At 45.5% G+C, this 16426-nt stretch overlaps 1 protein-coding gene across 1 annotated transcript in view; it reads left to right on the top strand.

Annotated features, from left to right (window-relative positions):
* Positions 1 to 16426, top strand: part of PIGF (phosphatidylinositol glycan anchor biosynthesis class F) — a 36928-nt gene that overhangs the window by 7674 nt on the left and 12828 nt on the right. Inside the window, exons 3-4 of the mRNA XM_044428553.1 lie at positions 142 to 233; positions 2388 to 2504. Of these exons, the coding sequence (XP_044284488.1) occupies positions 142 to 233; positions 2388 to 2504 (209 nt within the window). The remainder of the gene's footprint in view (positions 1 to 141; positions 234 to 2387; positions 2505 to 16426) is intronic.

Raw genomic sequence — 16426 nt, 5'->3', positions numbered from 1 at the left:
AGCTGTTTCATCACCTATGTTTCCCCGTCTGTATTAAATTTTAGGTTGTATAATCCTTGGGTAGTCCTCTTGTACTCTATGAAGCCCTATGCACACTGATGAATAAGTAAGACATAATAAAGCCTTTCTTTTATTTAAAAGGTCGCGAGGTTTCTAAGATGCTGTGTATACTTCTGCATGTCCTGTATCTTTTACCATGGAATCATTGTTCTTTATGGAGCACCACTGATGGAGTAAGTCTTATGAACCCAATATTCTATGTTTAGCCATTTGGACCTGGGTTTCCATATAGAGCCCTTTAAGGCTGCAATGTTATCCATGGTGACTTGGAAATAAGTTACCATGAGCTGTGGTCAAGTTCTCACTGAGGTGCACTACTTCAGGTTGCAGGTGTGGGCTTCCAGGTTTGAATCAAGAGTGGGATTCTGACTTAAGTAGGAAGGCCCCATAGATGAGACCAGCACTATCAGTCTGGTTCAGTATAATGTGTCACAAAACAAGAACTATAGGCAAAGTCAAGAATTCAAGCACGTGGTTTTATCCACTGGACTATACATCAAGTCACAAAGCATTATGTGTGTGTGTATAGCATATTATCAAGGAATTAAAAATGGGTAAATTATCAGAACAAGCCAGAAAAGTTTGCTTATGTCAGAGATGGAGCACCCCAATGAAATGTAATTTTTCTCAACATTTCTATTGCTTTTTCTGATAACACAAGTAAACCTGTGGATAATGAAACTGTGGATAGAATGCCATATTTCAAATTGCAATGAACAGAACTTCTTCTTGCATGTAGAAAACAAGCATGATAGGAAGAAGGCCAGGCCAGGAGTACAGAATCATAGGCCTGGGAGCCAGATCTGGCCTTCCAGGGTACTCTTTTCTCCAGTTGTGGTTTCCTGGCTTTTGTCCCTATTCTAAAGGGTGGAAATCACTCTCAGGCCTTAGTTATAGCAGTGAGAACTTTAAGCTAAAGCACTGTGGAATTTTGGCCCAACCTGTTTTGCTTCTGACCCTGCCCAGGGTTGGAATTTGCCCCCCTCAAATGTCTCTGAAATAGATTTTGGAATACAGATTTTGTTTGGTTGAAACAACTTTTGTCCTGCCCCACTCTGCTTTTTCTCCCAAATGTCAAACATGTTTATCTGTATGGAGAGGGTTTGAATTCATGGAGAACCTGTCATTCCCTCCATCACCCAGCCTGAAATGAAGCAAGCTGGTGCCCACCAGCAGTTGTTGGACTACAGCTTCTGTAACCCATTTCCATTGGCCAGACTGGCTGAGCTTGACTGGAGTTGTAGTCCAAAACATCTGTTGGACACCAGACTGTGAACCCCTGGTATAGACATACACTTCGTTCTTCATTCAGAACTAGATACTTGCTCTGAAGTAATCCTGAGTTCCTAAAGAATGTGAGTGTGTATCATTCGGAAGCAATTTGCTGAAACAAAGAAGAATTTAAGATGTGAAAGTGTCCTAAAACAATGGCTTATTTTGAAAACACAAAGCAGTCAGTGAAACTTATATTACACAAATTGGTGTAAGTTTGAGCGTGGGTATAATAAGTAAGATCTAAATTCCTGGGGATCTCTTGGTGGAATGTGCTAGAAGTTCTCTGCAATTGCCACTGACTTATGTCTCCAAGAGCAAATAATTAAAAATAGAAAGTGGTGTTTGGGAAGGGGAACATGCATGAGATTCTTGACTGGGAAAAAAGACTTCTTGGTTTGAACTCTCCATGTTTGCAGCACTGAGTGCATTCTGAGATCATAAGTAATAGTTTATCATGACAAAAATCACAAGCCTTTTCCCAGTTGTATGCGCTTATCCTGCAGAGCAATTTGACATGCAGAGCAATTTGAAAACATTCATTGCTGTTTTCTGTCATCATTTGTCATGTTGTCTGAAGCATGCAAACTGCAGTTAGTCTTCGCTGATTTGGTTGAAACAGGCCAACCTGAAAACATGGTGTTTGACACCTGCTTGTTTCATCCAAACACGATTAAAGTGAAACCTCTTTTAGAGTTTGGATGTAATGAGAAAGTGTGGTCAATCACAAATGGAAGCAACAACTTGTAACTGCACTGGAGGAGGGAATGTGCACACACAGGAGGTGTCTAACCACATTTTCATTGCTGTAGCTTTTTGTGGCACCTAAGTACTTCTGCTGTTTAATTCTAACTGATCCTGACCCCTTACTGTCGCTTATTGTGCTGTTTGTTTCCTTTCTGTTGGATTTCCCAAGATATATTTTTAAAATAGCTTAAGGTTGCAGTCCTTTGTAGGTTTAGATATACTGAATGAGGCATGGTCGGAGTTAGGGGATTGTGCCTTCATAGGATTGTGCCTTTACTAATTTTTGTTATTGCATCCCTTCTTTACAGATCAGTCCTGGAGACCTTCTTATTTGCAGTTCTACTGTCCACATTTACCACGCTGCACTGTTTGTGTTTGCTGGGGCCGAACATTCAAGTTTGGCTCAGAGTGTTCAGTAAAAATGGGTAAGCAGCTTGCAGATTTCTCACTTGGCAATGCCATGGATGCAGTTGAAATGAGCTTGGCTTGCATCTGATTTAGAAAACTCAATTAAATTCACTATTGTTCAAAAATGAAATGGAGGGCAAAAACTGGCTGTTGAACAATCTAGTATAGCCCTCCTCAAACTCCATGTTTTAGACTACAATGTCCATCATCCCTGGCCAGCTTGTCCAATGGGAGTGATCAGAGTTGCAGTCTGAAACATCTGGGGGATGCCCATTGGAGGAAGGCTGTAGTAGGATAACTTCTCATAAGGGGATCCCATGTGAGAAGGGACGACTGAAATGTCACTCTTCCTATTACCAAGGTTGATGGGCTAAGTAAAAATAAAGTTTAAGTCTGTGAAAGCTTTTGATATGTTGCCGCATAGGCTTATTTGTAGAAAAAGTAGATCAGATGGAGGCAACTACTGTGAGCAGAGCAAGGCATGTTTAAGTCTCTGCCAATGCATATTTGTGATGAGTTACTAACATCTACAAACGTTGCCAAAGAGCCACTGTACACTGACACCCCTTTAGTAATGGAGGCAGTTCCAGGCCCACACAGACACAAATTTAATGCACACTTGCCTTAGATACTCATTCATTAAAATATTTTAAACTTGCCCTTTGATATCAATGGACCCCCATTCTAATGACCACAGTTTTCACTCTTCACTTTATCCCTTAGAGCATATGGAGGTCACTGCACTTCCCCTCTTCCTAAATTAGGTGCAGAGTCTCTTACAGCTCAGAGGCCAAATTTTGTTTCAGAGAAACTCAAGGGGGAGGCTATTCCACTGTTGTATGTGGCCAAAGGCCAAGTGGGCAAAGCCAAATATACAAAAGAAAAATACTTCCCTGTATTAACCCTCAAGAGGGACACAGTGGTACAGCGGGTTAAACAGCTGAGCTATTGAGTAGAAGGTCAGCAGTTCAAATCCACACGACGGGGTGAATGCCCACTGCTTTGTCCCAGCTCTTGCCACCCTAGCAATTTGAAAGCATGCAAATGTGAGTAGATAAGTAGGTACCACTTTGGTGGGAAAGGCAGCAGCATTCCGTGTGCCTTGGCATTCAGTCATGCCATCCACATGACCACAAAAGCTGCTTCAGACAAAGCTGGCTCTTTGGCTTACTAACAGAGCTGGCATGACAGAGTCTGACATGACTAGCACACATGTGCAAGGAAACCTTTACCTGTTAACCCTGAAGAGGCACTTCTGTCTTTGGGAATGGGGGTGGGTATACAACAGGTGTGAAACCACCCAACCATCAGTGGCTGTGGTTAAAGGGGTGAGGTTGCTTAGGGAGCCCCAGGAAAGCCAGATTTAGCCCCTGCATGTCAGACATTGCATCTAAATAATTCCCCCCGACCCCGTATGCATAGCCCTGCTCTAGGCCATGTTGTGCCCAACACATCACACTGAACTGTGCTTTAGCATTAAGAGGACAGGTCCCAGGTCCCCTTTCTGAAATGGATCAGAAACTCCTTGCATTTCATTTCAGTGATTATGCCACCAAGCAGGTGAAGCTCTTTGGCTGCTTTACAGAAAATAAAAACCTTAAAAATAAAATAGTGTAACACGATATCAAACCATTTGCATGCAACATGTAAGCAGATTAGTATCTATCAATCAAAACTGTTGAAATTACACTGTTGTTTGTTAGCACCTCCTACATCGTATTCTGTTTTGTACCTTTGCAACTAGGTGAAATTGTACTCTGTTGCACAGTTGTGGTGCCCCTGCTTCTCTCTGAAGGGATGTGAGTTTTTTTCCCATTCCATTCCAACGTAAAAAATAAAAAGTCACAACTCGGGGAAATCTGTGTTGTCCACCCTCGATGCAAGTCAGCCTTCAAATATGCTACTTACGTGCATCCAGTGTGAGGTGTAGCAGCAGCAATTGTGGCCTCCTTATTGTGGACACCGTTCAGCTGCTTGCAGCTGAAGCACTGTGGAAGGGGAGGGAAGGAAGCCAGGGCAGCATTTGGATGTCACATAAGCCATCAGCCCCAGCTTCCTCCCTCCCTCCCTTGCCCCCCTCCCTTGCATGCCCCCTCAGCCCTCTTCAGGGTTGCTTTCCAACCTCAGAGATGCAGCTGGGTTGACTTTCTGTGCTTGCTGCAAGGGAGGGCAGGGGGCTCCCTGTTTGGAGTCTCAGCTCCAATTTTGGAGGGATGTAGGATCACACTTCTCATTTATTTCTAATTTTGCATCAACATTTTAAACATGGTTGATCGTAACTATAGTTAATGAAAACATGCTGGTTTGACAAGCTGTGACTTAAAGCTGTTTTCTTTCCATGCATCATCAAGATTAACTGGAGTTTATTTGGATGTCATTATAAAATGTAGTTAGCATAAAAAAGAAACAAAGGTTTGCAACTTTCTCTTCACCATGCCAAGGGGCCATGAGAAGTGTATGAGCCCGAAACTCACCCTGCCTGGTCCTTGGAATACATATCTGGAGTTACCGTTGCGTATTCCTTGCAGCCAGAGGTGGAACTGAGAAATTGGCTTATATGATTAACTTTTTAAATTGATGTATACAAACACAGCAGAGGCTGCACAGGGCTATATTATACATAGTTCCCCCAAAGTATGGAGATAGCAATATGTAGTCTCCAGGCATCATCTGGGGGGCGATAGGATTGTTTGGAGGTTGACCCCCTGAGGCTGGAGACAAGGAGTCGGCAGGTTTATCCCGCCCCGCCCCCACTCCCTCACAGCCAAGACGGAAAGAACTGCACCAGCTGTTCCCCAAGGTCAGAAAAGCAGCCTTGGAGCAGGGAAAGGGAGGATTTTAATGGACAGAGCAGGGAGGAGACTTGAAAGGCCAGGATATGAGATTTCCTGAATCCTTCCCAACCTCCTTCGCTCCCACTCCAGAGCAGCCCAGCTGGGCAGGCAAGAAGCCCATCTAGTGAAAGATGCAGGGTTAGGGCTAGGGTTAGGGTTGGGGAAGCAAACCTTACCTCTGCTGCCCTGTGTGGGATGGTTGAACACCTCAGTCTGGAGGCTTAGAATAACTTAGGGTGGGGTGCAGATGAAAGGGCCTTGTCCTTAGCTCATTAACACGGCTTTGCTTTCCTTGCACTCCACCCCACCCCTTCTTTTGTTAAATTCTGCTGTGTCTTCTTAATGGAAACTATGGTTTTTGGCTGCAATAATGTTAGGTTCCTTTTTTAATGCTTTCTGTTAAATATTTGATGATCCAATTTATACAGTGACTATCCGTAGGTTGTTTAAACGATGATGCTTGCAGCTGCAGGGGCGAGTGTTTTCCTGACCACTTCAGCTTTGATAACTGACCCAGGAATGGCACCTTCACCCCCCCCCCCGCCCCCATTCTTGGTTTGTGCTTTACGGTTTGCTTTTGGGTTAAAACTCTGGGTTGTCTCTCCTTCAGTAAGTGCCCCATTCCTGGGTTGATTACCAAAGCAAAAGCAACGTGGAAGTGGCAAGCAGTTGGGAGTTGCTCAGCCCCACACAGCCCAGCCACTCGAGGCCAAACTAACATGTGATGTGGTGATAGTTATGTGCAAGCTGGATCTATGGAAAACAGTTACCCCAAAACTTTTTGGATCCTTGCACCCTTTTGAGAAAACAAGAGGGGCACAAAATGACTTCCATGGGGGAGGTGGCTGGTCACATAATGCATCATTATGCATCAGGCATGGGGCTTGGCTACTCCGAAGTTGGCTAAAGCAAGTCTTAGAGAGAAATAGCAAGTCTAGAGGCTGCAAGGAGAGGAAAAGAGAAAGGCAAGGGGGTAAGTGGGAGGGAAGGAGGCTGGAAAGGGAGAAAAGGAAGATTTCCCAAACATTTTTACAAGGCTTATCTTTGAAAAAGGTCTTTCTGAAGGGGCAGCAATGAAGAGCTTTGTGGGTGCCACAGCAGCTGTGGGCACCATTTTGGGGTGACATCTGTTGCAAAACTTCCTGTTAAGCATAAAAACGCACCTGCTGTGAATACACTGAACCATCCAGATGCCCTGTTCTCCAGCCAGCCATGTGATGTTCCTTTGAAAATGGACCACGTCTCAATTTCAGTGAGTGCTGGGCTTAGTTTTGTTGGGATGCATGCTGGCAGCTCCTGCCATGTGCTTGGCTCCCCCATTTAAGGCGCCCACCATTCCAGTTCAGCTGGCCTCTGTCCTAAGGGCGAAAATGGCAAGATTCCCTTCAAAATCTCTGCTGTGTGCATGAATGGACTAAATAGCTTGTGAGGTCTGTGGCTAGGAGGCAACTTGTGCCAGTTCAAGTGTGCAGGTTCACGGATGGGATTCCCTGCCTGCCTGCCTGCCTCCACAGCTAGAATGTTTGGGTGGCACAGGCTGGGAAATGGGGAGTGGCGGAGGCCGGCGTTGTCATCTTGTGCTTTTTTGGTGGCTGCTATTTGGCCAGTCAAGCAGGTGGCGCAGTGGTTTAAACCACTGTGCTGCTGGACTGGTTGATCGAAAGGTTGCCGGTTCGAATCTGCACAACGGGGTGCGTTCCCGTTGCTCCGTCCCAGCTGCTGCCAACCTTGCAGTTCGAAAGCATGCAAATGCAAGTAGAAGAAAAGGTACCACTTCGGTGGGCAGGTAACAGTGTTCCGTGCACTTCGGTGTTTAGTCATGCCGGCCACATGACCACGGAGACTGTCTGCGGAGAAACGCTGGCTCCCTCGGCTAGGAAATGGAGATGAGCGCCGCCCCCTAGAGTCAGGCATGACTGGACTTCACGTCAAGGGGAAACCTTTACCTTTACCACCTTTTTCAGGACTGGTGCCTTTGTTCCCCTATCTCTTTATTCTGGTGTTGGGTAGAACTGGGGTGCTGCTGGAGTGGGGTGCTACCCTACCGGGGTTCTTGCTTAAGTGACAAAGCTGATGATGGAGAAATGCAGAATTTCTCCTTGGGACCTGCCTTCTGCTGAGTCAGGCCACCTGGCTCCGTATTGTCTATATCAGGGGCAGTGGAGGACATGTGTCCCCCCCTCCTAGTGGTTGCTGCAAATAAAATAACTTCAGCATCGCTGGCAGTGCTGGCTAGGGATGATGGTAGTTGTGATCAGCAATGCCTGGGGGTTGCCCATTCCCCATCACTTTTTATACAGTTTGTCAGTAGCACTTAGGATTTCAGGCAGGGATCTGTGCTGGCCTTAACTGGAGTTGCAGGGTGGAGGTTTCTGCCCAGTGTTAGTCTAACTTAACTCCCATTTTCTTCAATGAGCCTTATTTATGCAGGAGTAACTATGGATACTGTCTTGAGCCCAGAAAATTGTTTTTATGTTCTGTCTCTGCTAAGGCTCTTTCTTTGATTCTCATTCTTTGGCAGGAGGATAATTGTTTCTGGTACTCCATTTGGGGTCTTGGTCCAGTCAGCTGTTTGTCAACCTCAGCTATTTGCTTCCTGCAATTTTTTAAAAATTAAAGTATTTTAATCTCATTTCTCAGCCAATAAAGGTTCCTGGAGCGGCTTATAATCAATAAGGGGAAAAAAGACAGTCTCTTCCTGCAGGTTTATAATTTAAAGAGACATGGCACATAAGGAAAAGGAGTTTGCGAGGGAACAGGAAAAATAAAGTAGACTTTTAACAGGGCTTATGGAATGGCCCACTTACCTTCTCACCTGGACGGCCATCTGAGAAGTATTATTTAATTTGGAGCCTTGCATTGTACAGGATACAGGACCCAATGGCCACCCTGGCCCCTTCCAACTCTCCTATGATTCTATGATCTCCTGTCAGTAAAGGGCAGTCGAACGGGAAAGGGCCTTGATGTTTCCTTTGCCTTCACCTGTGTGCTCATCCTTTCTTCATAAGTAGATAGCGCTGCTGTAAATATAAGGGAACGTTTAGGGACTCGGACCTCACTGTCACGTTAAATAAACCACTTCTTTTCCTCTAGTCTAGCATTCTCTTTCCAGGAGTGGCTATGGAAGCAGTGAACGAAGGTGGCAGAATCTTGCTTCGAGCAGTCTGCTCTATCCAAATACGGAGTTTCTGCTTAGCTGTTGTGGTTGGCAGGCAGGGCTGCCACAGGTGGAGCGGATGCAGGAAGCTTTGCACGAGTGGGGCTCTGGTTGTTTACAGAGCCATTCTGATGTGGCAGTGAGAGTGCTGGACTGTGTCCGGGATTGAGTTCCCGCTTGGCCATGGACCTCCCTGGGTGACTTTGGGCCAGTCCCTCTCAGCCTAACCTACCTCATAAGGTTGTTGTTGTGAGGATAAAATGGAGCCATGTAAGCTGTTGTAAGTTCCCCACGAGGAAAACAGGTGTGATATAAATGCAATGTGATAATAATACTGATATTTCTTATATCACACCTTTCCTCCAAGGAGCCCAAGGCAGCTTATCTTGCCCTCTTCCTCTCCATCTTATCCTCACAACCACCCTGTGTGGGTTCAAACAGCAAGTTGGTGACTGGCCCAAAGTCACTCATGGAGCTTCATGGCGATTTGAACCCAGACCTTCTCAGTCCCACACACACTAACTGCTACACTACACTGGAAGGTTTTGGATTGCAGGTGATGGAAATCGTAGTGCTAAACTTCTGGCTGGCACCAGTTTTGGAAGAGGCCATAGAAAAGGGAATTATTAACTGTGTTGGAGGATATGCAGCCTTTTTTTTGGTTTTGTTTTGGAGTCACCAGATGTCCTTGGGAATTTGCTGTTTCTAAAACAACAACAACTTGAATTGATTTGCTATTTTGGCGGAAGAAATGGGAACACCTTTTGGCACCCGCACAGTAGAAATATTGCACTGCACAAAGAGAATCGCCTAAATTTTATGCTGTGCTCGCCGCGGGTGCCTGTCTGTCCCACTTTGCCTACGAGGAACGAGATGCATGCTCGAGCCACCCCAGCCTTTGTGTTGCGGCATCTTTGTATTGTAACCTGTGTCACGAAGCTAATGAGTGGCTGTCACAAGCCCAGAGTGGGAAAGAATTGCTGTGAAGAGATTGTCTGCTAATGGAGCTGGAAAAAGCTCTTTGAAAGCCTGTGCTGTCATTACCGGCCAGCATAGCAACTGAAATGAAAAGTCCTGGCTTGTCAAAAGACAACCGCTGATTCCCTTAGGGTTATTGCTTGCATGTTCCTTCATCTCTCTTTCCTCTACCCTTCTATGCTAGTTAGTTACTTTGCATTTCTTAGCCTAGGGGACATCAACTGCACAATTCACTTTCTGTATACCTGTGACAAAGTTGATGTCTCTGCTTTTCTGTGAGACAGACCCAGTTTCCTTCAGTTCTTTTCTTTTTGTCCTTTGGGTCTTTAGCAGGAATCTGCTTTTCTGCCTCCCTGTAATAATGGTCTAATTTGTACGACCTGATAAATCTTCCTTAAAGTTGTGTCACTAAAGGTGCTTGTGCGAGGGGACAGAGGAGTGACTGCTCTTCAATAAAAACAGGAAATCCCCTCCTTGTAGAAAAGATGATCTCAAGATGCTGCCTACGTATCTCTTGGATGCTCTTGCTTTTAGTGCTGGGTTTCTTAAAAAAATGTATTGATCAATATTCAGTCATGTTAAGCTTTATCTGCTCTCTGTTCAGAACAGTTCAGTCCTTCTCATATCTACTTAGAAGTAAGCCCTAATGAGTTCAGTGGGGCTTCTTCCCAGGTTGGCATATATAGGATTGAGATGTCAATTGGTAAAATATTAAAATTGTTTTCTGATATATATATATATCTTATTCCACATATTGCTAGTCTGTTCTGGCATTCCCTATTTGAACCCTCTGCTGCTGTTTGTTAAATTTACCTTTCATCATTTTAAAATTAAATTGTTTGGATGTTTCTTGCTGTTCCTCTTGATACCAGTTACCCTGTTCAGTACCACTATACCTACTTTTATTTGGGTTGGCCATAATTGTATGTGGTGGTAGACAAGATTTGGGTGCACCACAGCTTTTTTAAAAGTCCTGTTTTCAGGCATCTTCTCCCCCTGCCACTTCCTCTTAGTATTTTATTCTTTTAAATATTGTGTTTTATATTTTAGCCATTTTTATTTTGATCTTTTAATTGTTATAATCTACCCAGAAGGTGTTGATGGCTGGGTGAACTGAAAAGATAATATATGTGTACAATTAATGTGCGGGTGATCCACAGTAACTTCCAGGTTCCTTTCTTGAGTAGCAACCTGTTTATTTACTTCAAAGATTTAGATACATCTCTATATTCTTTTGTGAGGCTTTCAGAGTGGGGAACAGTAAAAGATTACTAAAAGGTAAAAGAATAAACATAATACGTTAAACACAAAAAATGAGGGTTTTGTGAGAAAGCATCCTGAAATAAAAGGATTTTCAGGAGACGACACAAACCATAAATGTTGGTGCCTGCTTGATCTCAAGAGGCAGGGAGTTCCAGAGGAATGGAGCTGCTGCACTGAAGGCTGTTCTCCCAGTGGGCACGAGTCAGGCTGCAGACCCGCACGGAACCACCTGGGCCATGTCATCCAATGACCTAAGTGACCAGGCAGGTTGCTGGGGAAGATGGCACTCTCAGGTATCCTGACCCCAAGTTGAGGGCTTTATACACTCCCACTTCAATTGATGCAAAATAGAGCTGCCAGGTTGCTGACGGGGACGGGGCGTTATGCTCACATGACTCCAGTCCTCCATCAGCTTCACTGGCTTCCCATTGAAGCCCGGGCCCAATTCAAGGTGTTGATTATGACCTACAAAGCCCTAAACGGCTTGGGTCCTGGCTACCTGAACGAGCGCTTACGTCCGTATATGCCCGACCGCCCTTTGAGATCTGCGGGAGAGTCCCTTCTCCGGGAACCCTCCATGAAAGAAATTAGGAGAGTAAGTACCCGGAGGAGGGCTTTCTCTGCGGTGGCGCCCAACCTATGGAATTCACTCCCCAAAGAGGTCCGCCTGGCACCGTCGTTACTGGTTTTTTGGCGCCAGGTAAAGACCTTTTTATTTAAACATCATTTCAATTGTTAAAACATATGATCTGGCCTGGGCAACTTCTTCTTCCTTCTCTTTCTCCTCCTATATTTTTATTTTATACTGATAATTTTAATTTTGTATTTGTAAATCAATGTATTTTTTGTATTGTTATATTTAATGGTAATTTATTATGTACTATTGTATTTCAATGTATTTTATCATGTTGTAAGCCGCCCCGAGGTTTCGGCAAGGGGCAGCATAGAAATGTAATAATAATAATAATAATAATAATAATAATAATTATTATTATTATTATTATTATTATTATTATTATTTGGCCCAGTAGCGAAAGGCAGCCTGTGCCATTCCCTCAGCAAAGGAGTTGCACGTTGAAAAGGAATAACGCAGTGCTGCATTCTGCACCATTCCCAGCTTCTGGACCAGCCACAAGGGTCACCCTCGCATACAGCCAGTCCCTGGCTGTAATCCAGTCTTGGGATTACTAGTACCACTGTGACCAGGCTATCCCTCTGCAGAAGAGGGTGAAGACAGGAAATAGTCAAAGCTGCTGGAAGATACTCCAAGCCACCATGGTCAGCTGGATTCTAGGAACAGCGATGGATCTAAGACTGTGCCCAGACTCTGCACCTGATCTTTCAAAGGGAGTGCGATCCCATGCAGAACCGGCAAATCCACTAATTACCACTCCCAGCAGCTTCATTTGGGTCAGGGTGGTGTCTTTCCAACCCCCACGCCTCAGTTGCCAGAGGGCCAGTGAAAAGTCATCCAATATCACTCTCTGAAATTGACTCTGCTGATGCACTGCCTCCAGTGCCCCACCCACAGTGTTGATCCAGGGGGGTGCCATGGCTGATTGCATCAGAGCTGCTGCCAGACTGAGCAAATTTAAGTGGCTTGCATTCCTCCCGTCCTTCTCTCAGTAAAGGTCATCCATCAGCATGACCCAGGCTGATTTGAATCTGTAACTAAGGAGAAGCCTAGGCTGGAGTGGATTTAGATAATCGGTATCCTCCCAGATTGCCTGCATTTGTTCTGCCATGAGCCACTCAAGTACCTTTCCTAAGAAGGCCATCTTTGTGCCTAGGCTGTTTCTTCATCAGTGATCACACTACTTCCTGCTAAGGACGGAAATGCCGTTACCACTTCCTGGATCCATCCAACTTTACTGCCCCAAATGGATTTCACTAGTCAGGAGGGGCAAGAATTGATAGGATGTGTCCAGTTACATTTCTATAAGCGCCTTGTCTGGGTCAGGAGGCCACAGCAATGGGAATGGATCCACAAACTTGGGCAGATGATGATGCCAGAATCCTTGCCAGGGGCTGTGCTAACAACAGCATTGAGTTCATGGAGGCAGCAGGCAATTTTGTCCTTGAAGTGTGGTGCAAAAAAGGGCACACATCTTAGCGAAGATCAGGGCCTAATTTGCTGGGGAGGCCGTGAACAGTTCCAAGACTACCTGAAAATGCTGCCCTGGATGTCTGCACAGAGATGCAGTGGAGGCAGCAAAATGAAACATCTTGCTTCCAGCACTCTGCTCAGTAGGCGCCCCAGAGTGTGCTTGGTCATCTGCACGTTGAATGTTAGGCTGTTTGTATAATTTAGGCTGCAATTCTGCATGCCAGGGATGCGGGACTCCTTTTTCTCTCGGTGGAAGTCTGCGGATCAGCAGCTGCACTTAGTGGTGGGTGGACCTGTCATCCAAAATGAAGCAGATTTTATTGAATGTGTACTTTCTGTGTTTGGTGGATTGTCAAGCCTCTTTCACTCTGTTGTCTGATCATTGTCAGAATCAGATTTTTTGGTAGGACAGTTCTGCTTGTTTGCAAATGCCTACTTGCATTGGCACAAATTCCCTCCACTCCCCTTTCCCTGGAAGTAAAATGCCAGTCTCCAGAGTCTGTACAACTCAGAAAAAGCCAGTCTGGATTCACAGAAATAATTTCTGTCCATTGTTGATTTTCTGACAAACCTAAAAAGTGGAGCCACCCTCTCTCTATCTCTTTCTGATTAGTACTATGAGCAAGGATTTTAGGCATTCTTTCCCAGCCTGGTGCCCCCAGATGTTTTGGACTTTAACTCCCATCAGGCTCTGCCAGTGTGCCCTGTGGTCATGAATGCTGAGAACTGACATCCAAAGCATCTCACAATCAATCTCCTTTCTGCTTACCCCTGATGTAGGAGATGAGTGGGCGGGGCAGGAGGAACGGCCACCTTTCTTTAAACATTACCACCGCTTCCTGCACAAGCTCATACTTGAGATGCCGGCTGGCCACTTCCTGCATAGAAACCCTCCCATGCAGGACAGGTTCGGCTCTAATCAAAATGATGTATTTTCTTGCCTTCCTGGAGCTGCTGACACAGAGCCAGAATTCCCAAGTACAAAAGAAGAGCCCTGCTGATCAGAGGATCAAGCCCCGCATTCAGTTCACACAGTGGCCAGCCAGTTGCCCACAGAAAGCCTGCAAGCAGCCCCTTCCCATTGGTGTTCTCCAGTAACTGCTCTACATGAGCGTACGGCCGCTGATCACGTACCCATCAGAACTAGTAGGCGTGAATAGCCCTCTCCAGGTACTACTGCATGCGCCCAGCCTTGGCTTCCCCCTCCTCCTTCCACTATAAATTCTGGATTCAGCTCTGGGCTTGCTTGCTTGCCTTGGGTCTCTTCTGTGTGTCCTCATGCACATATACAATGCTCTACACTGAGGTCTGAAAGCAAAGAGTGGACCTCCAGTGTCTGGTTAGCCCAGAAAGACCATTGATGGGTTGTGGGCCCTGTGGGCGCAGGTTCTCCCGCCCGTGTATACCTTGGAGTAGCTACCATTGAACTCAACAGGACCTCCTCCTTGCTGTACATGCATAGGATTGCATAACCACAGGCTGAAACTGCAGAATATGCACTACAGAATCTTCTCCCATCTGTCTGTGTATTTGTTTTGCACCTGTCACCTGGAGTATCATCTGCTGTTTCTTTGCCCACTTTCTTTTACTTGCACAATTTGTAGATTTTACTGGTTTAGCTTTATTTATCGTAAGCCGTCTCATGTTGGTGTGTAGTTAGCGAAGATCCTAAAACGTGGCTGTTAATTGGTTCATTTTCTGGGGAGAATGACCTCACGTGCCCCCCATGTGTCTCTTATGCTGGCTGGGGCATAGTGGAATTATTGAGCTTTTTCCCAACAAGCAGTGACTAAACGACTAGAGCAATAAATCTAACTAGTTTTTTGCTGGAACTATGTCTGGCATAAGCATTGCACTTTTTGCTTCGGTGGGTGTGTGTGTCTCTCTCTTACCTTGGTCAAAGTTGGTTGTTCAGAGATCCCATGACCAAGCACAGCACATAATGAGATGAATGTATAAGAGTGAGTGAGAAATACTCCCTTACAGTCTACATAGAAGTATTTGTTTATGCTGGGCTTGGTTTTGTAGGCGCCAGTGAACTTACAAATTTGAAATGTTGTTTCAGCCTTGTGCATTTGGTTTAATTTTGTGTCTGCTGCGCACACTTAGGAGCTAGCAGAAAAGTTGCTACAATCACTCTTTGCATATACAGGCACTGTAATATGGCAGCCAGATGGCAATGCATCTGCAGACTCCAAGCACTGAAGAAACAAATGATGCTTCTATAGACAGCAAAGGATCATTATGGCTGTGTTATTTACTACTCTTTTAAGTTGGCACAAGCCAAAGCAAGGGGCCCATAAAGGATATTGCCCTACAGACAGCGTTGCGCAGCCAAAATATTGGTTGTGTAACATGTGGTCCCAATATTACCTCTATCTGTGTGCACTTCAACAAAGGCATATTAGATTTTGTGGGGGCAGTGGGGTTATTTTTTTCCTGCTTCTAATTTATCTTTCCATTTCTTACAAAATACCTAAGTGGCAAGCAACTCACCATCCAGAAGCAGATGCAATTTAAGGACAAACCTGAACAAAAGCAGAGAAATAACAAATAGAGTTTAGCCAAATGGGTTTCAAATGAGGCAGACTGGAACAAAGCAAAACACGAAGCAAATGCTTTTAGTTGGCACTTGGACGGTCCAGAAAGGTTTCCTGCAGCAGATAGTTCCATGGTTTGGGCACTGCAACATCCAAGATCCTTCTCCTTGTTTCTACCATTCTTACATCATTTGGCAGTGGGACATGCAAAAGAACCTCTCCAGCTGGCCCAGGTGTCGAGGCAGGGCCTTGTTGAAAAGAAATGGGGATCATTTGTAATGTAAAATCCACATGATCCAGGGTGTCAGGGCCCGGGGCTGGGATCTCGGCAGCCAGAGACAAGGCAAGAGTAATAGAGGCACCAGGGCAACAGAACTTCAGGCAAGACAGAGTCCAAAAGCACGGTCTAATGGAAAGTCCCAAGTCGTAGTCATGGTACAGGCCTAGACCAGGAACTAGAAGAATACATGAGGGCAGAACAAGGACGTGGTCAGGAACAAGTGAAGGGTCAAGGAGCAGAAGGACAAGCAGAGGTGCAGGTACCTTGGACAGGATAACAGAGTGGGAAACTGCATGGCAGGATATATGAGCAAACAAGAACCAGATACAGCAAGGGTCCTGTGAGATGCAGGCACTACACCACAACTTACAGGAAGCCCAACATTACTGAGGCAACGTGGCAAGGCAGGATACACAGATGAGGCATGACATAGGTTGGGCAAGAAGCAGGCACAAGAGCAAGGCGACATAGAAAGGCAGGAACCAGGAATGGTGAGGCAAGGAGCAGGCACCAGAGCAAACCTGTGTTGCTGAGGCAACAAGGCGAGGCAGGAGACGTGGCAAGATGCAGGATACACAGCAGGAACCAGGAGCAGGAAAGGTCAGGCAGGATGTAGGCATAGCAGTAAACAGGAGGACCTGTGCTGCTGAGGCAACAAGGCGAGGCAGGAGACGTGGCAAGAGGCAGGATACACAGCAGGAACCAGGAGCAGGAAAGGTCAGGCAGGATGCAGGCATAGCAGTAAACAGGAGGACCTGTGCTGCTGAGGCAACAAGGCGA

The sequence above is a fragment of the Varanus komodoensis genome, unplaced genomic scaffold (assembly GCF_004798865.1).
Source record: "Varanus komodoensis strain SLA01 unplaced genomic scaffold, ASM479886v1 scaffold2, whole genome shotgun sequence".
NCBI lineage: Eukaryota > Metazoa > Chordata > Lepidosauria > Squamata > Varanidae > Varanus > Varanus komodoensis.
The sequence above is the reverse complement of the archived record's forward strand: the minus strand, read 5'-3'. Positions and strand labels throughout refer to the sequence as shown.